Here is a 27254-nt window from a genome sequence, read left to right as displayed (position 1 = left end):
ATGGGTGCGGGACACATCAGACAACCAACCAAATGAGCATTTACTAACACACACACAGAGGGCCCAGTATGTGCTGGCTAAAACTAAAAGGTATGAGTTCATGGTATAAAGACTGACTGGATGCAAACACACCATGACCTATCTCCTTGTAAGTGCTGCTCCGCTGGCACTCCAATGATGTTACCACAATGTTTTGTGGCATAAGAACGATAAATACTCAGTCTTAAAAATAGCAAAAGCTTTATAGAACTTAGAGTACATTCTTCTGAAAATTCCCAACAATGGAAAACTTCTACGCTTTGAATTTTGTTTTCGAAAAAATCCAAAAGACGCTTAGCTCAAGGCAGTCCTGGTAACCCCATTGTGGGTGAAAAAGGAAATGTCACTACAAAATGGGAGTTCATTAAAGCTTTGAGGCCAGTTCCAAAGGAGGCATTCCAAAAATGTTTTAAGCAAGAGCTCTCCTGGAGTAAATACACTGCTTACTTCTGGGGTTACCCTGAGTGATGATATTCTTTTAAATGTCCAAGTTCTATTGTGTCTGGTTTGTTTTTTTCAATCAGTCTCATTAATTCAAAGTAAATCACAAATGTAGTGAACTATTTCTTCAATTTTGATAAAGCAAAACGTGGTTAAGATATTATCACTCTGCCAAGAATAGAAGAATTGAGATCATAAAGTCCTATCTCCAACAATCTATTAGAAAAGAGAATTAGAGGGGCGCCTGGGTGGCGCAGTCGGTTAAGCGTCCGACTTCAGCCGGGTCACGATCTCGCGGTCCGTGAGTTCGAGCCCCGCGTCGGGCTCTGGGCTGATGGCTCAGAGCCTGGAGCCTGTTTCCGATTCTGTGTCTCCCTCTCTCTCTGCCCCTCCCCCATTCATGCTCTGTCTCTCTCTGTCCCAAAAATAAATAAAAACGTTGGAAAAAAAAAATTAAAAAAAAAAAAAAAAAAGAAAAGAGAATTAGACAGGCCCTAATAGAAGATATTCATCTGTCACATCAAGAACAAGGAAAGAAGGCAGGGTGCCTGGGTGTCCGACTCTTGATTTCAGCTCACGTCATGATCTGTCTGTGAGTTCGAGCTCCACGTCAGGCTCTGAGCTGACAGTGTAGAGCCTGCTTGAAAGTCTCTCTGCCCCTCCCCCACCCTCAATCAATCTCTCTCTCTCAAAAATAAACATTAAAAACAAAACAAAAATAATAAGGAAACAAGCAGGTAACAAGGAAAATGAACCTCAGACGCTGGACCACTGTGAGAGTGGAACATAAAAGATGACTTGATCCTTATTAGGTAGCAGGCAGGGCTTCACTCAGCCAAGGAAGCTTGGAGCCCAAGTTGATAGAAAGGATATATTATACCTGAGGTAATTCTACAGCAATTTTGAAATTTTGGCTTTTATTGAAAACTAAAAACCATGGAAAGCAAAGTACAGTTGACTCTTGAAAAATGCAGGGGTCATAAGTGTCCCATGCAATTAAAAATCCAAGTGTAACTTTTGATTCCCCAAAAACCTAATTACTAAGTCTACTGTTGACTGGAAGCCTTGCCTATAACATAAACCACTGATCAACACGTATTTTGTATGTTATATGTATTATATACTGCATCCTTATAATAAAGTAAGCTACAGAAAAGAAAATCATAAGAGAAAATATATTCACAGTACTATATTTTTCAAAAAAATCCACGTGTAAGTGGACCCATGCAGTTCAAAACCATGTTGTTCAAGAGTCAACTGTATAATGCTGCGTGCACTGCAGTTAAGGAAACTGCAGGAGAGCACTGAAGGACCATGAGTAATGAAAACCATGTGTGCTCACACCTATACACTGATTCTATGTGCTTAAGGGAAGCCTGTGCTCCAGAAGATAATAAAATACCCAAATACTTAGCAGCCAGAACTAAGAGAACTTAACACAAAGTTGAACTCTCCTTTCTTAATCTCCCCAAGGCCATTCCTTCCTTCCATCACTAAATGCAACCATTATCTCAAACTTGATGTAGGGCTAGCCAGTGTTTTTTTTTACCTTTACAAAAGGCAGAAATAGTCATAAACAATATCTACTATTGTTGCACAAGTTTTCCAAACTGTACATAAGTGGTTATCACAATGTTTTTCATGTTCTCTAACTTGTCTTTTTCACTCAACATGTTTCTTAAATCTATAATGATACAGTAAGTGCTTTACTTTTTATACAAGTAAAAAGTAAATTTCTACTGGTCGTCTGGCATAGCTTTTTTCTAATGGGATTACAAACTAATTTTTCTTTAAAAAAAAACCAAAAACCACAAACAGGTATTTCAGAAAAAAATATCAAGCAAGTACACATAAAGAAATAAACCGAAGTGGCAAAACTATTTTTCACATATCTTCTAAAATGGCATATTTTAACTGTTTATCATCTCTGTTACAAATCTTACCTCTGGCTGTCCTATCCCAAGGAGAGAAATAGCAAGTCCGTAGACTACTAAGACATAGTTAATCATGGCCAGGTTCAATTGCTGTCAAGAAAAATGCTCCAGTTAAAAATTTGAACATAATTTTGCCTAATCTGCACAAACCTGGTAGCCACAATAGAAAAAAAATGTAATAAAATCTCACTAATTGCTATGATTGGGATAAGACCAAACAGAAATAGAAAATATACTTTGCAAAGATGTACAGTTATACTGAAATCAAGTATTTAAAACGCAGAACCATTATCTCAGAGTTCCTTGAAGGCATGGTTTGTAACAGATTAGAATAACTGAAGCCATACTGTTTTGCATATAAATGGGTACTAGTGACAGATTAAGACATTTTCTCTCTTATAATCTTGCATAAACTATTCACCTAGCTAATTCTTTCTGGATGAAAAGATGTGACTAACGTGAGTCCAAAACCTGGATTTAGTACTTTTGCAGGAGGAGAAGCCAAGCGTTCTAATGAGCACCAAGTAGAGAGCAAGGAGAGAGTCTAAACCCGGGTCGTATAATGTGTGCAACCATAATGGCTGAATCAGAGCATGACCGGCTTCTCACAACCTGGAGCAGATTCAGGCAATCTCAGGTGGGTCTAAGGTACAGTAATACAGTGACCTTAAAGCCTTCGTTCTCATCTACATTCACTTGAAATGCTCCTGCATTGATGAGCCAGTTATAAGACAGAAATTTTACCTTTATTTTTTGAGGATCTAGACCATTGAGCAACTCCGTGAAGGCCTGCGCGGCACTGCGACAGCGCTGCTCGAGCAAAGCCGTGTAACCATCCTGGATTAAGCTTCTCAGCATTTTCATTATATTAGCAAAATCCTGCAAAAGAAGAAATTCTACTTCAGTAATCCAGAGCTATATGTGTTCCGTCTGAAACTTAAGATGCCAAAGTTCATCATAGGGCATTTATATTTTACAACTGATCATAAACCCCCAAAGTTATGCTTTATGCATTATACTTTCTCTACATGGCACCTTTAAAGCAAAAACTTAAAGGTACTACTTCACCATCTTATTTTCAATACTCCTACTGCTGCTGACAGGAAAGGGTGGTTCATTTTACACTGTATGGTTCTAAGCCTTGCTCACTTCTCCAGACCACACAGACAGCATTCAGAAGTTTTAATAGCACAAATGGAGAATACCAGCCACCAATTTAAGTAACTGTTTGGCTGGAACTAGAATTAGACAAATAAGAACAAGAAATCAATTTTCTGGTCACTATCAGACTTTAACAACTGCCCTCGTGCTCTAGAATTAAACCTTAATTCTTAGCAAGAAATGGCTATTTCAATCTTTGGCTCTGCTTCTGCCTAACATGTGCTTGAAGAGAACACAATAAAATTATCAGGAGAGATTTGGTTAAATGCAAAGGGAAGAGCATAAGAATTAAAAAAACAAAAGTACTATAAATATAAATGTACCTTAAAATAAAGTGAGAAAAAATGGTACCTTTGGATATATATGTGAACATACATCATAGAAGCTGAATTCAAGTTTTAGTTACATGGCAATAGCTGTCACAAAAGTTCCATAAAAACTAGAGAGAGAAGACTACAAGGTTAAGCCTAGACTTCCTCACTCCTTGACATACACGTGCACACCACTGAGGAAAGCAGAAGATGCAAATACGTGTGCAATATTCCTCACTGTTCCTAACAGTAAAGATCCAAAAGGAGGCCCACTGCACAAAGCACAAAGGGAAGAGCAGTTTGGTCACAATTAACAAAAGCTGCCTACTGGCTTTCGTCCAAGGAGAACTTTCCCCCAGAATACACACGGAACAGAGAAGCTCTCACATAAACTTCGTATTTGCTACAGTATTTAATAAAAGCTCGAGGACAGCTACATTTATGTTGATATGAATTTTATTTTATTATTTTTTTAATGTTTACTTATTTTTGAGAGAGAGAGAAAGTACAAGAGGGGGATGGGCAGAGAGAGAGGGAGACACAGAATCCGAAGCAGGCTCCAGGCTCTGAGCTGTCAGCACAGCTTGAACCCACGAATCACAAGATCATGACCTGAACCAAAGTCGGATGCTCAACCGACTGAGCCACCCAGGTGCCCCAAGATACGAGTTTTAAAAGTTATAGACGATGATGTGCTATCCCCACAAATACTAGTTATTAGCCCTGAAAGTACTGATTCCATTTTAATCTCTTTCACATTCTAGAAAAGAGTCCCTTTTAACTCATGCTTCTGTTAAAAATTGTTTCTCTCAGTAAATACAATAAACCACCATGGAGTACTAAAAGCTCCATGAGAGCAGGCTGGGTTGCAACGCCATATACCCAATGTCTCTCGTTCTTCAGGACAGACAGGGAGGGGCCTAACCAAAAGTGTGTTGAATGAACAATGGAAGGCTCAAAAATAACTACCATATTTATTTAAATCACCTTTGATCTTTCACAGGCTGTCTCTTCTATTTAAGTCTTTCATAGTTTTTTTTTTTTAAAGTATTTTCACTATTTATTTTTGAGAAAGAAAGAGAGACAGAGTGTGAGGGGGCAGGGTAGAAAGAGAGGGAGACACAGAATCCAACGCAGGCTCCAAGCTTTCAGCACAGAGCCTGATGCGGGGCTCGAACTCACGAATCTTGAGATCATGATCTGAGTCGAAGTCAGATGCTTAACCGACTGAGCCACCCAGGCGCCCTGGTCTTTCATAGTTTCTAGAGTCAGTAAATCAATGTAAAAAACCATAATTTTAACATCTCTGTCAGAAATTCTAATTTTTTTAATGTTTTATTTACTTTTGAAAGAGAGAGAGAGACAGACAGATCATGAGTGTAGGAGGGACAGAGAGAAAAGGAGACACAGAATCCAAAGCAGGCTCCAGGCTGTGAGCTGTTAGCACAGAGCCCGACGTGGGGCTTGAACTCATGGATGATGAGATCATGACTTGAGCCAAAAGCTGGACACCCAACCGACTGAGCCACCCAGGCACCCCTAACTGCCAGAAATTCTAAAGATGCTTTTATGCAACTGGTTAGAAATGTTTTCATAAACTGCTTGAAACATGCTTCATTCCTTCAGTCTTTTGTAAGATATTTGTCATATATACCTAAAATAGTTAATTGAATTTTTTTTTTTAATTTTTTTTTTCAACGTTTATTTATTTTTGGGACAGAGAGAGACAGAGCATGAACGGGGGAGGGTCAGAGAGAGAGGGAGACACAGAATCAGAAACAGGCTCCAGGCTCTGAGCCATCAGCCCAGAGCCTGACGCGGGGCTCGAACTCACGGACCGCGAGATCGTGACCTGGCTGAAGTCGGACGCTTAACCGACTGCGCCACCCAGGCGCCCCCGTTAATTGAATTTTTAAATGACCCCCATATTGGGACAAGTATTATATGCCATGTTAATACACATTTTTAAGAGTGAAATTTAAATCCAATATTCTATTTTAGAAGAAATAAAACTATGTCTACATAAAGAACTGGATGACCAGAGCAGATGCATATGAATCACATTTACCCAAAAAAGATCATCTTTCATTTAGTACTACATAATCTATAAGTGTTCAGTGACTGGAATAGTCACTGGCCAAGGTTTCATGAATTCTGGATTGCATCAAGGTTTTTATCTCTTCTTGAATCAATTTTTGTAAGTTGGGATTTTTCTAGGAATTTATCCATTTCATCTATATATGCTTTCAAATTTCTTGGTATGATGTCATTTATAATAGTATTTTGATGTATTTATAATATTCAAGGATCTGTAGTAATGTATCCTTGTTCATTCTTGAAATTGTCTTATAATGTCTTCTTTTCTTCTTCCTCAATCAGTTTCAATACCAGTGTATAAATTTTACTTATACTGACAAAGAATCTATGGTTATCTCTGTGAATCCTTCCACTACATGTCTGTTTCCATTTCATCATTTTCTACTTCAGTCTTTATTATTTCCTTCCTTCTCCTTTCTTTGGGTTTATTTGCTGTCTTTCTTTTTTCCTAGCTCCTGGAATAACTGCTTCATTAATTTAAAAGTTTTTGTTCTTTTCTTTTTTTTTTTAAATTTTTTTTTAACATTTTATTTATTTTTGAGACAGAGAGAGACAGAGCATGAACGGGGAAGGGGCAGAGAGAGAGGGAGACACAGAATCGGAAACAGGCTCCAGGCTCCGAGCCGTCAGCCCAGAGCCTGACGCGGGGCTCGAACTCACGGACCGCGAGATCATGACCTGAGCCGAAGTCAGCCACTCAATCGACCGAGCCACCCAGGCGCCCCTCCACAAAAGTATTTTATTTTATTTATTTATTTTTTTTCAACGTTTATTTATTTTTGGGACAGAGAGAGACAGAGCATGAACGGGGAAGGGGCAGAGAGAGAAGGAGACACAGAATCGGAAACAGGCTCCAGGCTCTGAGCCATCAGCCCAGAGCCTGACGCGGGGCTCGAACTCACGGACCGCGATATCATGACCTGAGCCGAAGTCGGACGCCTAACCGACTGAGCCACCCAGGCGCCCCTGTTCTTTTCATACATACGTTTAGCTTGATAAATTTCCTTCAAAGTTATCTTTTAGCTATATTCCTTGCATTTTTTTAGAAGACTTTTTCTCTTAGTTTTCGGTTTACAACAAAACTGAGGAGGTACAGAAATTTCCATTATACCCCTTGCCTCCTCAAATGTACACCCCACTATCACTCATCAGAATGGTGTATTTTACATATCTATTTTTTTATTGAAGTATAATAAGCATATGTTATACTAAATTCAGGGATACAACACAGTGATTCCACAATGCTTAACATTATGCAGTGCTCACCACAATAAGTGTAGTTACCATCTGTCACAATCCAGTTATTACAATATTATTGATTATATTCTCTACGCTATACTTTTCATCACATGGTTATTTATTTCATAACTGGGAGTTTGAACTTCTTAATCCCCTTCACATAGTTTACCCATCCTCCCACCCTCTCCCCTCTGGCAACCACCAGTTTCTTCTCCGGATTTATGGGACTGTTTCTGTTTTTGTATGTTGTGTGTGTGTGTTTGTTCACTTGTTTTGTTTTTAGATTCCACACAGAAGTGAAATCACACGGTATTTAACTTTCTCTTTTTCACTTAATGAAATCTGGTCTAGGTCCATCCATGTTTTAAGAATGGCAAGATTTTATGCTTTTTTTTAAGAATACTCCACTGTATGTATACCATATCTTCTTTAACTCAGAATAGTATATTTTTCACCAAACATGAACTACACTCACACATCTTAATCATCCAAAGTCTATAGTTTACCACAGAATACACTCCTCGTGTTGTACATTCTATGGGTTTGGACAAATGTATAAGGACATAGAACTATCATTATGATATCATACAGAAAATTCTCACTGCCCTAAAAATCCTCTGTGCTCTGCCTATTCATTTTTCCCCCTTAATGTTTATTTTTTTATTATTTTTTAAATTTCTTAAAAGTGTTTATTTTTGAGAGAGACAGAGTGCGAGTGGGGGAAGGGCAGAGAGACAGAGAGGGAAACACAGAATCTGGAACAGTCTCCAGGCTCCAAGCTGTCAGCACAGAGCTCAATGCAGGGCTTGAACTCATGTACCGTGAGATCATGACCTGAGCCAAAATCGGACACTTAACCGAATGAGCCACCCAGGGGCCCCATCTTAACGTATATTTTAAAATTACTTACTAAATACCATAGAAAGAATTTTATACATAAAGTTATCTGATTATGGTTAAATCATTCAATGAATAAAAAGTTCGCTCTTTGACAGCTTTCAGGTAGGCATAATAAAACTGCAAGCACTTAAACCTTTCAAAATAATTTAAATCTTAAAATATTATCTTAAAAGTTAAAACTTTGGAAAGCAAAGAATCCCAAATCTTTAAATCTTTGGGAACCAAACAATTTTTCAGTGTCAACCATTAGTTGACAATTTCTGGTTAAAGTAATTATCAAGTTTGGGTGCCTGAGTGGCTCAGTCAGTTAAGTATCGGACTCTTGATTTTGGCTCAGGTCATAGTCTCATAGTTCATGAGGTCGAACCGTGTCGGACTCTGTGCTGACAGCGCGGTGCCTGCTTGATTCTGTCCCTCCCCCTTGCTGTCTCTCCCAAAATAAATAAACATTAAAAAAATCTGCTTTAGCAAGTTAATATCTAAATTAGTGATAGTTTTGTTTCTTAGCAGTCATATAGAAAATTATATGTCCGTAACTTAAATTATAAAAAATAAATCTTAGAGATGCACGTTAGACTTAATTTATACGAAAAATATTTTGTTCAAAGACTTTGCTTTTTTAAATTAGAAATAAGCCTTTTCCTTTACCTGGTGTGCAGCTCTGGAAGATTTAGAAAACTGTTTTTCCAAGATGTTTTTCAAATCTACTGGTAAACTCCCCTGTGAAGTAGAACTAAAAGAGAAAAGTGTTTTGAGTTATTTTAAAATAAAACACTCCTGCTTATAGAAAGAAAAGAGTATTTACTAAAAGTCATTTTTTAAAAACTGAAGTAAAAGTGATATACAATGTTATATTAGTTTCAGGCATACAACATGGTGATTTAACAATTCTATACATTACACAATGCTCACCACAGTAAGTGTGCTTACCACTTGTCACCATACAACATGATTACAGCATTATTGATGATATTCCCTATCCTATCCTTCTCATCTCCATGTGAAGGTCATTTCAAACACTGAATAAATGGAAAGTCACAGATTCCTACATAGAAATATTATTACCAAGAGTGCAATTCTCCCCAAATTAATCTCTAAGTACAATGACATCTCAATAAAATCCCTATAAAACTGGAGGTGGAGGGGGACCAGAAGAATTGATTATAAAGATGACACAGAAGAACTTAAAAAAAAAAAAAAGAAATTGGGGAGATTTATGATCATCAAAAGTTATTACAAATCTACAGTCATCAAATAACAACATAGCTTGAAACAAGAAATGTGCCCATTAAACATTGCAAAGATGCTTCATCTCATAGGAAAATCTAATAATATGACAACTGTTTCAGAAAGTCTGATTTCAAATGCTGCTGAGGGTAAAGAAGATTCAGGTACTCTGGGTAGTGTTTTCTGACACTAAATAGTTGTCATTTTTCCCTACCAATTCTCCAACACGGAGTGTTCAGTAATTCAATTCCATTTTGACACAAACTCTGGAGTTAACACAGGCCCCACAGGTCAAAGGCTCAGTCCCACAAAACTGATCCCACTTCAGACACAATGCCCTTCCCCATACTGTCAGCCACAAGGAGGCGCTCAGGCTACCCTCTACTGCCTGGCAGATTACAAACTCAAGAGGTTTCTGTGACCCTCCCTCAGGTTCAACAATTCCCTAGAATGACTCACAGAACTCAGAAAAGTGCTTTACTTATCATTACTAGCTTATCACAAAGGCTGTAACTCACAATGGCCAACGGAAGAGATGCACAGGAAGGTACGCCACCCCATGCCACCTTCTCAGCATCTCCATGTATTCAGCAACCCAGAAGAAGCTCCCTGAGCCCCAGTGGTTTTAAAGGCTTCTATTAAGGTTATTATTACATAAGTATGAATGATTATATTACTAGTCATTGGTGACTGAACTCAATTTCCCGCTCTCATCCCCTTCTTGGAGATCAGGGGGTAGAGCAGAGAGTTCCAACCCTCCAATCACATTCTTGCTCTTTCTGGTGACCAACCCCAATCCTGCAGGTAGGGGCCCAGCCTTAAGTCATCTCAGTTTAAACTCAGGTAAGGTAGAGAGGAGCCCGTTAGGACTAACGAAAGATACTCTTTTCACTCCAAAAGTTCCAAGGATCCTAGGTGCTCTAAGCCAAGAACGGAGGACAAAGACTACATATATATACACATATACATATATACACACACACACACACACACACACACACACACACACACGCTCCCACCGCTCAGTAGGAATGCTGAACGGTACTCATTTTCTAGGACAATTTGGCAGTATCTATCTAAGTTAAAATTACACATTCCCTATGACAGAGCAATTCCACTCTAGAAATTTCTTCTTCAAATAGACATCTAGGGGCGCCTGGGTGGCGCAGTCGGTTAAGCGTCCGACTTCAGCCAGGTCACGATCTCGCGGTCCGTGAGTTCGAGCCCCGCGTCAGGCTCTGGGCTGATGGCTCGGAGCCTGGAGCCTGTTTCCGATTCTGTGTCTCCCTCTCTCTCTGCCCCTCCCCCGTTCGTGCTCTGTCTCTCTCTGTCCCAAAAATAAATAAATAAACGTTGAAAAAAAAAAAAATAGACATCTATACTGTGAAATATCCTGCAGCCATAAAAATGAAGGATGTAGATCTCCATGATCTGATGTGTGAAGGTATGCAAGATATTTTAAAGAGATAAAAAAGCAAGCTATAGGCCAGAATGGTCTTAACAACAATGAAAATGATGGTAATAACAATATTGACAGTTAAGGTAAACTGAGCATTTACCATGTTCCAGGGCTCTAAATGTTTCATGTGGCTATCCTACTTAATCATTAGATAACCCCATGAAATGGACATAATCAAATAAGAAGACTTCAATTTGAAAACAAAAACAAACTATAAAAAAAACATTTTATCTTTAGCAGAACAGTTTAAATTATAACCATGCATTCAAAGAATGTCCCTGTATGTTTTTGGTTTCTTTTGAGGGTTGGGGAAGGGGGGAGGGGAGGACTCAGGATTTTCTTACAGAATAAGAGAATAACATAGTATCTATGCCCTTGCTTTAAATTAAATTTTGTAGCAGCATTAAAAATGATCACCTTTTTTTAATGGGGCTTTACTAATTTCTCTATTAGCTCAACAGAGATTGAGCCAATAGAAAAGATTCTCTTGCTTTGATATTCAAATCCTTCTTGAAACATCTGTCAAGGAATCAGCCTTAAATGAAGAGAAAGCCAACAGCTGGTGTACCTTTGGCAGAAATGCTTTTGCAGGGTCTCCAGCATCACTTTCACTGACTTCATGAACTTCTGTATCCATTGCAAGATTTACAAGTTCACTCACTCTGCAATGAATCTGTATCTTTGCAGGCAATGGTGGGTTAATTGTAAAGATAGGTGGCAAGAGTTCCTATTGTTAATTTGGGGAAGGGGATGTTTGGTAGAACTCACTTTATATGTAGTCACTTTATTAGTGAACACTTTCCTCTAATGACAGCTGCTCAAAAGGGCCCCTGAATATACACACACCCATGCCTGTGTATGCAGAGTAAGCTTCCAGGTGGCCAAGAACTTGTTAACAATGAGTACCTAAAGGAAGCCACGAGAGAAGCAATTGTGGGAAAGGTGAAATAAGGTGAGCAGGGAGAAGAGGTAATTTTCACTTCATACTTCTTTTTTCTTCTCATGAGCATGTATTTTGAGATTTCTAAGAATTAACACTGCTATATCTCATATTATATGCCTTTCAGACATTACTAACATTCAGGATTAATAATATTTTAGCCAAATATGACACTCTCCTAAAGACATGCCTTTGATATTTGAAAGGCATTTTAGTACTCATCATAGCTACTACTTGGAAGAGACATACCCCCCTCCCCTTTTTCTTTTTTCTTAAGAGGAGGATATTTAAGGGGGAAAAAAACCTAGATAAACAACATACCTGAACTTCTCCAATTCATTGTTTCGAGATTTTTGTTTTCCTTTATATTTTGGAGGCTGACCTGTGAATACAAAGTATTTGTTCCCGAAATCTGTACACAACAATCAACAAGCCTGAAAGCAAATCAACTAAAACTATGTACATTGGAATAAGAAAGCAAAGCAAGCAATGTTTTATGTGAGTGAAACTACAAACAGGTAAGGAAACAGCTATGATGTTTGTCTGTATATGCTATAAAATTATTGTGAACATAAATTACAATGATATTATTTAGGCCTACAGTAGATACAGAGAGATAAAGGCCACAGTTCCTCTTCTCAGGTAGTTTACAATCAGATGGGAAGAAAAGACAGTCACCAGGATTACATGACAATCACTTTTAGAAAAGAAGATATGGCATGTTGCTATTGACATACTAATTCCATGTTAACTGGTCTTATAACTCATAGAAGTGGAAATCACTTCAGGTTGAGTGTCCGGGAAAAGTGTTAGTGGGAATGCAGCATTCATATTTAGCTTTAAGAAGCAAGCAGAATTTGGATAGGATGGGCCAAACTCAAGAATGACATTCACTTTAAGAGACACTAAGTAAACCTGTGTGATCTGGGGAGCTGGATAAGAAGAGAAGGTTGGAAAGGGGCTGCGAAGGCTGGCTGGAGTGAGCGATCACAGGTCCTTGGCTTCCGATACTCGAGCTGTGTGAGTCCAGACTTTGACCCACAGGCTGGAGAGTAGGAACCACTATGTACTTCGGAGCAGGGAGGCAAATGCACAAAGTTGTGTGGAAGAGAGCACGGCAATACGGACAGGGTGTATGTGATGGGAGCTTTGGGGAGAGAAAGCAGAGGCAAGTCAGAACCTATGAATTAAGGAGGGGATGAGAGCCGAAGTGGTTTGAGTGGCCTCAGAAAACAAAAGAGGCTTCCAGAAAGGCAGAAGAGTTCTAGTTTGATTCCTGCTGTCCAACTTAGGGCAAATCTATGTAGGCTTAACTAGGACCTCAATTTCTTTGACTGAATACAGATGCTGAAGGTGGTATTTAAATTATTTACTTAAAAATGTGCTGATAATAACAGCCTAAGAAACATCAATAAATTAAAAGGTGTCTTCCAAAAGAAAAGTTTTGTCCTCAAAGATTTTTCATGCACTATTAGAGTCACATCAGGTAAGACAATCACCTGAGTCGCCCTCTTTATCATCCTCCAATGAGCTAACCAAATGGGAATGGCTAGTGGTAAATAGCTGGGTATATGGCACCAGAGTCTAAGAAAAGACAGAACTGCAGGGAAAAAAGACAGAAATGGCTGCCAGAAGCAGAAAACAAATGAACCAACAAGAAAAAGGAGAAGAGGGCGGCAGGATCACAACTACGTCACTAATCTCACCACAATAATCCTGGAAGGAGCACATGAAAGTCTGAGACAAAATCTGTATCTAACAAGCAACCTTGTGCCATCAAGAATATCTGTATTTTCCTAAGCTCTGTTTTAAAAGGCAGGGAAGCATATGATCTACTCTACAATAATTTTCAACAAAATCTGGTCATATAAAGGGAGACTGAGAAATAAGTGAAGCATCAATGTTTGCTTCTCTGGACCCATCATTTCCCAATGATGTCGAGTAAATGGAGTCCTGTTGGGTGTATGTGTATTTACTAGATGCATAAACATATACATTAAGCACATGCAAGTTAAAATAATAAAATAAAATAAGCCTAAAGCATCCATTCTCAGCATCACTCCTAACAGGGTGAAAATTAGTTATTAGGAGATGAGAAAAATCTAACTTTTTATATATATAAAGCACAGATGTACATACAGGACATAAAATGATAAACAGTATCCGTGGTAGGAGGGCAAATAGGAAAAAAAAAGTTTAAAAAGCCTCCTGGGTCAGGGGTTGGTGGTGGTTAATTAAAGTTGAAAGATACTACTGGCCTAATAGGAATTAGGTAGCAGATGAAGAAGAGTTTTATCCTTCCTTTCTGTGCTTCTTATATGAATTTCCAAAATTAAATTTATTAAATATATGAAAATACTGAGCATTGACTTCAAGTAAATATTCAATGTTTTCTTAACATAGAAATATTATAAAGTAGAAAAGAACAAAAGCAAATACAAGTGAGGCTTGTACAAATGTTGGGCCATGGAAGTTTAGGAACTCTACATTAATTCAGCAACAAATAAGGAAAAAACTTACTTGACGGTGGTAGAAATTCAGGATGACAGTCACAATCATCTACCTTCAAAGCTTCATCTACCACCTAGCCATGAAAATAAAATTAGTGAGATTAAAACAAAAATACAGCCATAAAGAATTCAATAGCTAAATAATAAAATAGAACAGAATTTACCCAAGTGCCTAAAATAACCAGCTGGTTATTAGGCCTAAATGAATAAACAAACAAGATGACCATTCTATTTCCAACACCTGGCATGATGCCTAACAAGTCTGTTCAATAAGTGTACTTAATAAATACTATCATATCTTTCCTTATGCTTCTTTCCCTGAGTACAGCCTCTGAGATATTCATTATTAACAATAAAAGGACTATACAGGGAGTTGGCCAAGCTCCCTTCAATGCCTCCTAGCCACCTACTCCAAAACACTATTTTCCTTTTTTCCTCTCAAATCCTAGAAAGAAATATGAATGTGTACTTGGTGATACCTGCTGAATTTTTAATATACTACTGTTCAGAAGAAAATGGAGATATAGACGCTGATCACAGAGGCAGACTGGAAGGCCTAGAGGTGCCCTCACAAACCATCAGGCCTGGGTGCTGGTGCACACAGCAGGGAATAAAGCCTGGGGACCACTGCTGGGAAGCACCACAGAGGCTGCAGAAATATTTCGGGCAGAGATGGGGATGGCAGGCCTCCCAGGCCCAATGCAACACAAGCCGGTGGGCAGGCTGGTGTGGTGCCAAAGGCCAAGTAGATACAAAAGGGAAAAGGGAGGAAAAGAAAAATCCAAAGCACTGTAAGCAGTGGGGTGACATGGCCACCAGACCCCATTGTCACTCATCCCTAAGTGGCTGTTTGATTGAGAGACATGTAAAGCAGGAAAAGCATACAAAAAGAACTTATCCAAGAGGAAAAATGAAATTTAGAAAAAAAGATTTTTGAAAACACACAAATGTGATTTCAAAAGAAACTGTGACTATCATCTTCATGTAGTTGAAGGAGGTAGTTGGAATATTTACTAAAAAAGAAAATGAAAAAAAAAAAAAAAGAAAATCATTCTCTTGGTATCAATAGGCAAAAAGGGATTTGTATCACCAAAATATTTAGCTTCCATTATCACCAAAATATTGTAAAAACATGAGACTTTCTAAACTTGAAATAATTTTAATTTTAGTTTTTAACTAAACCTACCTTTAGATTCTGATTACCACCGTTTGCCATTTCGTGGTTAGTTTTTCTGGAATCTTTTTCAGTTTCCACGAAGTTAAGTGAAGTACTAAATGCAGGTGCTGATAAACTAGGTATGTAGGCCCTGAAATGGGGAATAAAAGAAATACTAAATTTTTTTATACTGATTAGTATGCATTTTTTAAAATAATTTTTAAAAATATTTATTTATTTTGGGGAGAGCACAAGAGGGGGAGGGGCAGAGAAGGAGACAGAGGATGGGAAACCGGCTCTGTGCTGACAGGTTGACAACAGTGAAGTGAGCCCAATGTGGGGCTCAAACTCACAAACCACAAGATCATGACCTGAGCCATAGTCGGATGCTTAACCAACTGAGCCACCCAGGTGCCCCTGATTAGCATGAATTTTAAAAAAGTTATCCTTCAAAGAAACAAGTTTTAGCAACTATCACCTTTTTTCCCTTGAAAGCACGGTAATACTGTTTTAGAAAGAATCTACCTCTGAGATTGGGCTTTATACATAAATGTTATTTTCAATTTGGTAGTGAAAACTCAAAACAGATTAAGAACAGTTTAATAATATATTCTGGTTTCTAATATTCAAGTAAGTCTCCCTGTTTTAAATTTAACAGCTTCGATATCTTAGATATCTAAAGCATGGAGGAAAAGGCATAATCTCTTTTAATTGCCCAGTAACAAACGTAGGACCCAGGCTGCTATTTGTTTGTGAGCATATTAAAATCTGCCTGTTGCTTATTTCTAACAGAAAGTGTCTTAGCCTTTGAAAAGACACTGGGAGGCTGGAGACAGATGTTTCCAGGATAGCAGCTAAGACTTAAAGGTACAGACTGTCCCTACTCTCTGCTGCCAGGATCGTCACTACAAAAACTGTTCCCATACGAGTAGAGTGAAATGAAAGTAATATTACACAGCTCTTTTCCCCTAGGCTTAGGCTACAGATCTCCCATAAATACATATGAAAATGGTTCAGTAAAACAGTCCACAAAACAAATGTGACAATTCATGGGTCACCTGATCTTAAGGCACAAACCCGGGTCCTTCCCCTCCCCAACTTTACCGTGGTTGCCATTAGCTACAAAGCATCATACATAGTGATTCTTAAACTTACAAGGCAAAGCCATCCCAAGTAACAGCTACAGACCTGAGAGATGTTAACTCACCTGCTTTCATAAAAAGCTTTAATTGTATTCCTAGCTGGTGTTCGACCTATAAAAATCAATCACACACACGCATAGTAATCAGAGGATTAGCAACACATACTTTAAAGAGATTTAAAATTTCCTTTAAGCTGACAGAGCATCAAATTTACAGAACTGGAAAAATAAACCTGAATAATTTTGTATTTCCAGATGTTTTTAGTTTTAGGATGGCTTCACCAAATTGTTATACAGCCTGATTTGACATCCCATTACATGTGATCATTGACTAGCTGCAGCAGTATATAAATCTGAACCAGGGATGGTATCTGTCTTCAAGGAGCTCACAATCTTACAATCACGTTAAGTTGGATGATAACATCTCAGCTCAGCTTCCTAAGACAGTAAATACCCAAAGAAGAAAAAACAGCAAAGACCTATATGGTGAAAGTATAGAGTAAGGAAATTTCGGGCACTGGAAAAAGCAAAATCACTTAGGAGAGAAAACGAGAGAATGAAAATCTTGAATTCCTAGCCCACACAGCCGATTTCTGGTATGTGTACATATCCATATACAGATGTATATATGCATATGTGGTCAGCATGCTATAGAATGAGCCACACACTTGGTGTGAATATCAAACAACTCTACTGAAGGGTTCTTTCTTTAGGAAGTAACTATAACTATGGAAGAAAAATTTTTAAACAATTTTATTTCAAAAGGCTTCACTTTATTCAAAATCTACAGAACAAATTATAATTTGTTGTTGTCTGTTTCAACTAAAAGATACAAATCATTTGTAATTACCTAATGGAATATAACACTAATGTACTTCTACACAGATAGAAATGGAAAACTTGACTTGACCAAGAAAGCAAAACAAAGTAAGTACAAATCACCTGAGAATTGATTTATGGTCCTCCATTAATCCAAGAAACCCACCTTCAAAAGTTTTAAAGGGAATTCGACTGTAACCAAAGAATCTTAGGTGAAATACCTTGCAGGTCTTCTATTTGTTTTTGTAACTTTACATGCTGCTGAATTAGATCCTTGATTCCCTCAGGGTCATTTTTACAGAGTTTTTGAGCTTTTATGTTTGCTTGCAGGGCCCAGTCATATTCCCCCAGCATAGAAAGAGCAGCACAATAACGATAATGACCCTGTTCCAAAAGATAAATTTAATTTTTTCTCAAAAATATGCTTAAGTTAAAGAAAATAGATAAGGAAAAATATTTTGCTTAAAAACTAATTACTTAAAATGTTAGATTAGGACCCTATCAATAAAAATTTTTTTTAAATGTTAATACCTCTCAGGAAATAAAATTACTTAAATGAGCTAAAATGAAAAGTAATGAATAGTATTCATAATAATTTTAACTAGAGATCAGTATTTTTGCTCAAGAGATTTTTATGCCCACAAAGAAAATAATTCAACCTTTATTATATTTTACTAGTAAAGAATGCAATATATTATTTTGTGCCAAATAAAGTACAAAAAAACATTCATTATATAGGAGTAACTTAATTTTTTTGAAAATATTTTAAGGCAGTAATATTCTCTAAGTCATTACACTCTCTACACTTTGGAAATCACACAGATTTTAGAGCTGGAAGGAAAATCAGCTTATACAGAAGTTTTGCAACCCTTCTGAGAGCATGGCTACAGATAAGGGGTACACCTAGGCTAGACCTTCCATCCACCTCTCTCAATCAGCTTTTCATTTTTTATCTCTAGGTGTAGTTCTTGGCTTGAAGAAAAGGTCCAAAAACCATAGATCTACTCAATTCCAATGATCGAGGCTTCCTGTTTTGTTTTGTTTGCTATAGAACCACAGTCCTGGCTGGCCCCATTTATGCACTCTGGGAAATCTTCTATATCAAGGATGAACATTTTAATCTAGAAAGCTAGTATTACCAAACTTGGGGCTAACTCAACCACCCCCTCTTCTACCTACTCACAAACTGAGCTCCTGTTGTAGGTACAGTATCTCCACTTGGGAACTGACGTACCTGTGAAAGAGGCTAGAAACTGCCCTAATGGCACATTTGTGTAGAGGCAAACCAAAGAATCCGGACCTATTGACTCTGGGCCCACAGCTCTTTCCTCCTTACTCCACATTTTACAAAGAACATTCTCATTCTATAAGAAACTACTAAATCAGAGATAAATGACCCTTTTAAGAAAGATGAACTTTTCACTAAAACAGGCTGTAAACAACCATGAGGACCTTTGTTTATGCAGTTCAGTGCATAATATATAATCCTACTCTGGTGCACCAACCCAATCTGTGAGTTCTGAAGCATTTTTATAGCCAGACTATTTAGGCTCAGATTAAAGATCCCAATTCTGATTCCATTTGCTTAAACTCTGCTTTTCCTCAAAAGGCATATGAAGATAGATCTCTCAGATATGCTACAAAACCAAAATCCTATCCCCTAGGAATATTCCAACTTTGAAATTTAGGTAACTGCATAAAAATTCATACCATTAGAAATTATGAGATTATAAACCACACCTGCTAAATTTGTAGAAAGCGCCTTTTCTTTCTCTTATCCGCACCCCCCCCCACCCCCGGCAACTGTCCTCATCTGCTGCTGGGTCCTCTTCCCAAACTCTATAAAACCTACTATAATGTCTATCATTTGAGAAAGGAGCTTATTCAGGTATCACTGCTGAAGTTATGTGAAGGAAGCTTAAATTAAAGGTATCTCAGAGCTTCCTGAACCCAACTGCAGTACAAAGCTTTGCTCTTCTTTGACACTACCTCACTGTGTAGCACATATATAGAAACTCCCTGTTGCCCATCTGCCGAGCAGCCCCTCTTTTCGGATGCCACCACGTCCCTACTCCGTATTGTAATGGCAGGGCTGGGACTAGCGCTCCATCTCAACAATAAACAGGGAGGAGTGCAGCTGTGATCCAGGAGCCTGGCCAATCGAAATGCACCGTTTTCCAGGTTGTAGGATCAATCTGCTGGTGGGCACACAGCTCAATCGAGAAGTCTGAGGCATCCCTCAGGTGTTCTATACAGATATTAAAAGAGGTTCTCTTTGCACTAGAATTAACAGCTATTAAGGATATCAGTTTGGGGCTCCCACTACATGGTAAAAGTCATTTTCAAAATGAAGCCAGGAGAGCCTACGCTCTAATTACCACTTCTGCTCAAGCTGCAGTAACAGAGATTTGGATTTATGCTCTTGCCTAAAACAAACAAGGACAAAATATATGGAATAAAGGTTTGTAGACGTTGAATACCAAGCAACAAAAGAGAGTGATCCTCGAGACATAAGAAACACACAAAATAAACCCTATGACTGCTCCACATTGCTGAATGGAATTTCTATGCCATGGCACAGGGCAAAGGAACCCAGACAGGGCCCGCAGTCTCAGTTCAAGAGACAGAACCAGCAGTCCAGGAAAGCCAAGGCAGTGCAAATTCACAGGGCAGAAGACCAGAGAGGAGACTGCTCCACAGAGAACTCCAGAGATCCTCACACAGTCCACCTGCATTGAGACTTCAACTGAGTACTAGTCAGTATGTGCATGCAAGGCAACCTCCCAAAACCCAAATCAAGGAAAGAACCACTTGAAAGCCAACAGTCAGCACTGTCACAGGGCCAGGAATAATTCCTGTTTCCACCAACCAAAGTGGAAAACATCATAATTCATAGAATAACAGGTAGAGTACTCAGAAGAATTCTGCCCCAGCTGTGAAGAAAAAGATAGCCCTTGACTAAATACCACTATGGTCCCACCTAACAAAGCTTAAATCAAGACTCGGAAGAATTACACTGTTTCCAAGTAACTTTACTGTATCCTAAAACAAAGCTCAAAAATATTTACAGATACACAAAAATATCAGTAACAAACAAGGTAAAATTCACAATGTCTTATGTCCAATAAAAAATCACTAGGTATGCAAATAAGGAAAATGTGATCTACAAGGAAGAGAAAAAAAAGTCAACTGAAAATAACTCAGAAATGACACAGATGATAGTGTTAGTAGTTAAGAACATTAGAACAGTTATTATAAACATATTCTATATGCTTAAGGAGCTAAAAGAAAGACTGAACATATTAAGATGTGAAATATGTAAGAAATACTCAAAATGAAACTCCAAAGTTAAAGCATTTAAGATGAAAAATACATGGGATGAAAACTGGGGCAGATTAGACACTACAGACACTACTACCCAAAAAGAAACACAGAATGAAAACAGAGGAAAAAAAGACTGAAAATGAAAGAAACACACGAAAGCAAAACTGAGAACAGGAAGAAAATGGATGCAGACCTGGATCAGGCCATGCCTGAAGCTGATCCCTAGACTTTTCAATTACATGAACCAATTACTTAGGCCCAATCGGAGTTAGGTTTGGTCACTCACAAAATACACCCCCCCTCAATATTAAAAGGTTCTTGTGGGCATCTGTGAGGCTACTGGTTTGTATGCTATATGACAATATCAAAAGACAACGCACGGGGATTACTGACAAATGTCTGTTGACTGTAAACATTCCCGCTCTTTGTGATACAATGATATACCCTCTCTTAAGCTTGAAAGCATGTGTAGGACAGTTGACATTGTACCAGCCTTCTCTATCTGGAAAGAAGGGGGAACAATGGCTCACCTTCACAGAATCTAAAGAATACCTTCTATACAGGTTTATACCCTCGAGGCATGACTCAACAGACTCAGGCTCATAGTTAATCTAAAGTAGAAGTACAGAATGCACCTTGTACAGTCTACCTTTGCTTTTGCTGTTTAGGCTACCCTTCAATGAGCACTCCTTTCTGGTAAAATAAAAGAAAAAATGACCTTGCTATACTTACCAAATTTTTTTAATACTTACTAGGATTTGTGTTTAGCACCTATATAAATATTTTTGCAATCATCACAAAATAACCCTATTTAAATAAAATGAATGAACCCACATAATTATAGTCAACTGATCTTTGACGAAGCAACAAAGGCAATACAATGAAGAGAGCCTTTTCAACAAATGATGGTGGGACATCCACATGCAAAAAAAAAAAAAAAAAAAATGAATCTAGACCTTACACTCTCCACAAAAATTAACTAAAAATGAATCACACACCTAAGTGTAAAATGCAAAAAACGGTGATAACTTTTTCATGGATCATGAAAGAAATAACTGATAAGCTGGACTTAATTAAAATTAAAAACTTCTGCTCTCTGAAAACTGCTGTCAAGAAAATGAGAGGCCACAGTCCAGGAGCAAATATTTAGCAAAGACACATCTGATAAGGGCCAAGAATATACAAAGAACTCTTAAAAATTCAACCATAAGAAAACCCACTTAAACATGGGCCAAAGATCTTAACAGACACCTCATCCAGGAAGGTATACAGTGGCAAATAAGCACATGAAAAGATCATGTCATTAGGGAAATGCAAATTGGAACAAGATTCCACTGCACACCTATTAGGAAGGCCAAAATTCAGGACACTGACACCACCAAATGCTGAGGATACGGAGAGGCAGGAACTCTCATTTGTGGCGTAGGAATGCAAAAAGTTACAGCCACTTTGAAAAACAGTTTGGCATTTCCTTAAAAAACTAAACACATTCTTGTCATGTGATCCAGCAATCATACTCCTTGGTATTTACCCAAAGGAGCTGAAAACGTGTCCGCAAAAAAACCTGCGCATAGATATTTACAGCAGCTTTATTCCTAATGGCCAAAACTTGAAAGCAACAAAAATGTCCTTCAGTAGGTGAATGGATAAATAAACTGGTGCATCCAGGCAGGTAGTATTATTCAGCACTAAAAAAAAAGCATCATCAAGCCATGAAAAGACATGGCAGAAACTTAAAGGAGTATTATTAAGTGAAAGAAGCCAATATGAGAAAACCTACATACTGTATGATCCCAACTCTGTGTTCTGGAAAAGGTAAATCTATGGAGACAGTAAAAGGATCAGCGGTTGCCAGGGACTGGGTCAGGGAAAGGAGGATGGACAGGCAGATCGGGAGAATACTGGGGAGAGTGAAAATACTCTGTATAAACCATAATGATGGATAAATGTCATTATACCTATGTCCAAATCCACAGAATGCCTAACATTTAGGGAATGAACACTAAGAGAAACTAGGGACTTGGGGTGATTATAATGTACCCGTGTAGATTTATCAATTCTCAAATTGCACCAGTCAGCCGGAGGATGCTGATAACGGGGGAGGCTGACAATGGGGAAGGCTATGCATGTGTGTGGACTTATAGGAAACTACCTTCCTCTTTATTTTGCTGTGAACCCAAATCTGCTCTAAAAAAATAGTCTTAATAGGGGCGCCTGGGTGGCGCAGTCGGTTAAGCGTCCGACTTCAGCCAGGTCACGATCTCGCGGTCCGTGAGTTCGAGCCCCGCGTCAGGCTCTGGGCTGATGGCTCAGAGCCTGGAGCCTGTTTCCGATTCTGTGTCTCCCTCTCTCTCTGCCCCTCGCCCGTTCATGCTCTGTCTCTCTCTCTGTCCCAAAAATAAATAAACGTTGAAAAAAAAAAATAGTCTTAATAAATAGAAAAAAAATTAAAAAATAAAGTCTTTTTTTAAAAAGTATTTTCTGCTCAATAAATTAATCCAGAAATAAACACTCTACAATGTAACTGTTATAATGTAACAGTCTTCAATGTAATTCAGAAAGTTGTAGTACTCTTTTCAATCGATACTAGACTGAAATAGCAAAAGGTAACTCCAGAAAACCAACTTCAGGGTCTGGGTTTCAGTGTTAAGAATTCTATCATCCATACATTCTGTAAGTGTTTACAGAGCACATGCCAAATGCAGGTTCAGTGATCAACAAATTTCTGTATCAAATACAACAATGACTGGAAATAAAAATAGCAACAAACTGATCACTCTAAAACAGAAGCAAATCCAATGCTGGATTCTCAATCCAGTTTTGTCTTTACGTGCAAAAGTCCCTTTACCTTTCTGGAATTCAATATCTTCATCTGTAAAATGAGGCATTTAAAAACAGACTCCAAAATTTGGATGCAGAAGTCCACCTGGGGAATTTCACAGTCCCCAGACTCTGATACACTCCTTGGCCACATGAATCACAACTTGGGGGACTCTAAAATTCTATGATTATATTCACTCTGGTTTAAAAACAAAAAGCCAAGAATGAAGTCTGAAACACATGTCTTTCTGTGTCTTATCTGAAGCTCCACTTAAAAAAAAAAGTCAGGGGGCGCCTGGGTGGCTCAGTTGGTTGAGCGGCTGACTTCGGCTTAGGTCATCATCCCACGGCTTTTGAGTTCGAGCCCCACATCAGGCTCTGTGCTGACAGCTTGGAGCCTGGAGCCTGCTTTGGACTCTGTGTCTCCTTGCTCTCTGCCCCTCCCCTGCTCATGGCTCACTCTCTCTCTCTCTCTCTCTCTCTCTCTCTCTCTCTCTCAAAAATAAACATTCAAAAAAAATTTTTTTAAAAGTCAGGTATTTTTATGATTTAGGAAAATACAGTGATCAATATAACACTCAGAAATAAATGCTAAGATTTTGTTGTATTTGTTTTGCATTTTTTTTTAATGAAAGAAATAAAACCATACAGATATGGCTGAAATCTTCTTTGGACCCTCTCTCATTGTTCCCTCTCTAACTGCCCAGAAGCAAACATTATCATGAGTTTGATAGATATCTTTCTGGCCTACATTATGCTTTTACTGCTTTTTTTCATTCAACACTGTTTTTTAATTTTTTATGTTTTGAGACAGAGAGAGCAAGGGCAAGAGGGGGAAGGGGGAAGGGGGGAGGGGACCGGGGCGGGGAGGGGGGGGGGAGAGAGAGAGAGAGAGAGAGAGAGAGAGAGAGAGAGAGAAAGAGAAAGAGAATCTCAAACAGGCTCCATGCCCAGCGCAAAGCCTGATGTGGGGCTCGATCTCACAACCATGAGACCATGACCTGAGCCAAAATCAAGCGTCAGATGCTTAACCCACTGAGTCACACAGGCACCCCTCAACACTGTTTTTTAAATCTATAAATGTCGGTAAGCCAGTTAACTTATTCCAACTGAAAACTAGTATTTGGTTCGTGCATTCACTAAGTCAACAAATATTTACTATTTACTAGCAAGTGCTTACTATGTGCCAGGCAGCTTGTCAGGCAGTGTAGATTCAAGAGTGAACCAAACAAACAAAAAAACCTGTCCTCATTGAGCTCACGTTGTATAGGAGGACACACAGTAAGCACAGTTGAAATAACACACAGAGTTGTCCAATAATGATAAATGCCAAGAAGAAAAAAAGTAAAGCAGGGAAAGAGGGCAGCAAATGTCTAGGCAGGGGCAGGCCTGCCATTTTAGTAGTACAGCCAGAAGTTTTCACTAAGAAGACAATTTTCAGTAAAAAATGAAAGGAAATAAGAGAGCTAACTCTGGGGAAAGGCATTCTAATTCTAGGCAGAGGGAAGAACAAGTACAAACTGGGAGTGCCTGGCATATGTAAGGAACAGCGAGGAGACCAACAGGTCAACACAGTGAACAAGGGAGAGAGGGGTAGGAGTGACATAATGGGTGTTTAAGAAGAGGGCCAGATCAGATGCGAGTTACAACTCTGATCAAGTGAAAATACCACATCCATCACTGCTTCATCAATGGATATGTAGGTATCTGCAGTTCTGTGCCATTAAAAACACCACCACAATGACCACTCTGTATATCTCCCCATGCGCACATATTGCAAGAATGTTTGTGGGGCACACACACTTAGAATCAAATAATTACAACAGCATAAGCATATGATCGTGCTCTCCAAGTTGGCTGCAACCAATTCTCACCCACCAGTTTACGGAGGGTTCCTGTTAGTACACACATGCACCAGCACTTGGGACTGTGGGTCTCTTTAATTTGCCAATCTAAAGTACCTAATAATACCACATTGTTTTATTTACTCATGTATATGAAGGTCTGTTTGGAAGCTCTCTACTCTGCTCTCTTGGTTTCATTTTTCTAACTGTACAATTTTAATTTCTAGGAAACAAAACATAACTTATTTCTATTGCCCATTCAGGATTTCTCTTCTGCAAAGTGCCTATCTATTTCGCTGGCCCATTTTCTACTGGGTTTCTTATTTATTGTAGTTCTTTGCATATTCTGGACATAAATCCTATCAGTTATATATGTTATCTATATGACAAATTATCTTCTCCCAGACTATGATTTCATTCACGGTGTCTTTTGACATACGGTAGTTTTTAAGTTTGATATATCCAAATTTACTAGATTTCCCCCACCCCAGATTTGTGCATTGTGTATTATTTAAGAAATCCTTTCTCACCTCAAGGTTGTAAAGACAGTCTCCTATAATTCATTCTAGGTTTTAAGTTTCATTTTTCATAGGAAGGTCTTTGACCAATCCAGAAAATGCAGATACTGACATCTCAATCACTCAAGTACCCTCCAGACCCTCAACACTCCTATGAGCTACCTGTCCTCCTCAGACATGCAGGACCTCACTGTTGTGTGAAGTATCGTTTCTGATCATGGAACTGAAGATTTCCCTCTCACATTCTTGAGCTCTGCATTAATTTTATCCAGCATTTTTACATATAAATTCACATCCTGTACACAGATTTCTCACAAAATTATACAGCATTACTTGCTGAATGTAAATATAAAAGAAATCTACCTTTGTCCAATTGCTCTTTAGAATAATGGCTCTCTTTCCATCACCAAGTGCATTTCTGAAAAGAAAAATAAATATTCATTTTTATGTATTTAATAAAGGCATTATATATTGTGTATCTATTTGTACTTCTTGACTTTTCCAAAAATAACCTAGTTTAAAATAATTTTTTAACTTTTAAAAATCCATATATGTCCATTATAGGAAATTTGGAAAATACAGAAAAGCAAAACAAAAGGAAAATGTCACCCAGAGTCACAATCACAACTACCCAGGAATAACTACTTTTCTTATTTCTGGAGTTATTTCCTACATATATCTTATCTACATCTATGCCAAACTTGTTATTATTTGCATGGTTTTTCTGCACTATTTTTGCGTGTCAGCCAGACTTCTGATCTCCAAAAATATAATTCCCAGATCTTTCACACATCAGCTAAGCTGCAGCGGACAGAGCCTGAAAACTGAAACACAGATGGAAGTTAAATTCAGTACAATCGCTAACTCAATTTGGGATTATTTAGGAAGTTCTTAACCTCTCTGGCCCGCTTTCTCACATGTAAAACGAGGGTGATAATTATAATTATTGTAAGCCAATCACAGCAATCTCACTCTCCTTTGCACTGACTAGTTTTGAGGTAGTCCTATAACCGAGAGCTGGCCAATGAGAGCTCAGAGGGCTCATCACTCAAAAAGAGATTACAAGGAAGAATAAAGCTAGGTAACTTATATTGCCAGATAGCAGTAGCTTCTACCAGACTATATACAGTTTAAAAAAAAAAAAAAAAGTCTATCTAAAGACAGATGACCTGACCAACAGATTAGTACAAACAAATCAGAAACAGATGCTGACATATAGTCACCTGATCTATTTGACAAAGATGAGCACTGCTGTGCATGGAGAAAACATACATTCTTAAGAAACAGTGATGAGTCAATTAGACATCCATGTCCATCCTGAACCCTACCTCACACTAAATACAAAAACCAACTCCAGGTAGACTATACGTCTAA

At 38.3% G+C, this 27254-nt stretch overlaps 1 protein-coding gene across 5 annotated transcripts in view; it reads right to left on the bottom strand.

Annotated features, from left to right (window-relative positions):
• TTC3 (tetratricopeptide repeat domain 3) overlaps positions 1-27254 on the bottom strand; it is a 129519-nt gene that overhangs the window by 68308 nt on the left and 33957 nt on the right. For all 5 annotated transcript variants that reach the window (XM_047099128.1, XM_047099129.1, XM_047099126.1 and 2 more), the window contains 9 exons: positions 26244-26298; positions 17596-17758; positions 16622-16667; positions 15445-15565; positions 14269-14332; positions 12070-12130; positions 8771-8855; positions 3159-3293; positions 2424-2504 (listed from right to left, as the gene is read on the bottom strand). In XM_047099128.1, the coding sequence (XP_046955084.1) occupies positions 2424-2504; positions 3159-3293; positions 8771-8855; positions 12070-12130; positions 14269-14332; positions 15445-15565; positions 16622-16667; positions 17596-17758; positions 26244-26298 (811 nt within the window). The remainder of the gene's footprint in view (positions 1-2423; positions 2505-3158; positions 3294-8770; positions 8856-12069; positions 12131-14268; positions 14333-15444; positions 15566-16621; positions 16668-17595; positions 17759-26243; positions 26299-27254) is intronic.

This window comes from Lynx rufus, unplaced genomic scaffold (genome assembly GCF_022079265.1).
Source record: "Lynx rufus isolate CCGP_SWC_20201006 ecotype Redwood Valley unplaced genomic scaffold, mLynRuf1.p SCAF_5, whole genome shotgun sequence".
Lineage (NCBI taxonomy): Eukaryota > Metazoa > Chordata > Mammalia > Carnivora > Felidae > Lynx > Lynx rufus.
Note: the sequence above shows the minus strand (reverse complement) of the source record. Positions and strands in the feature narration are given on the sequence as shown.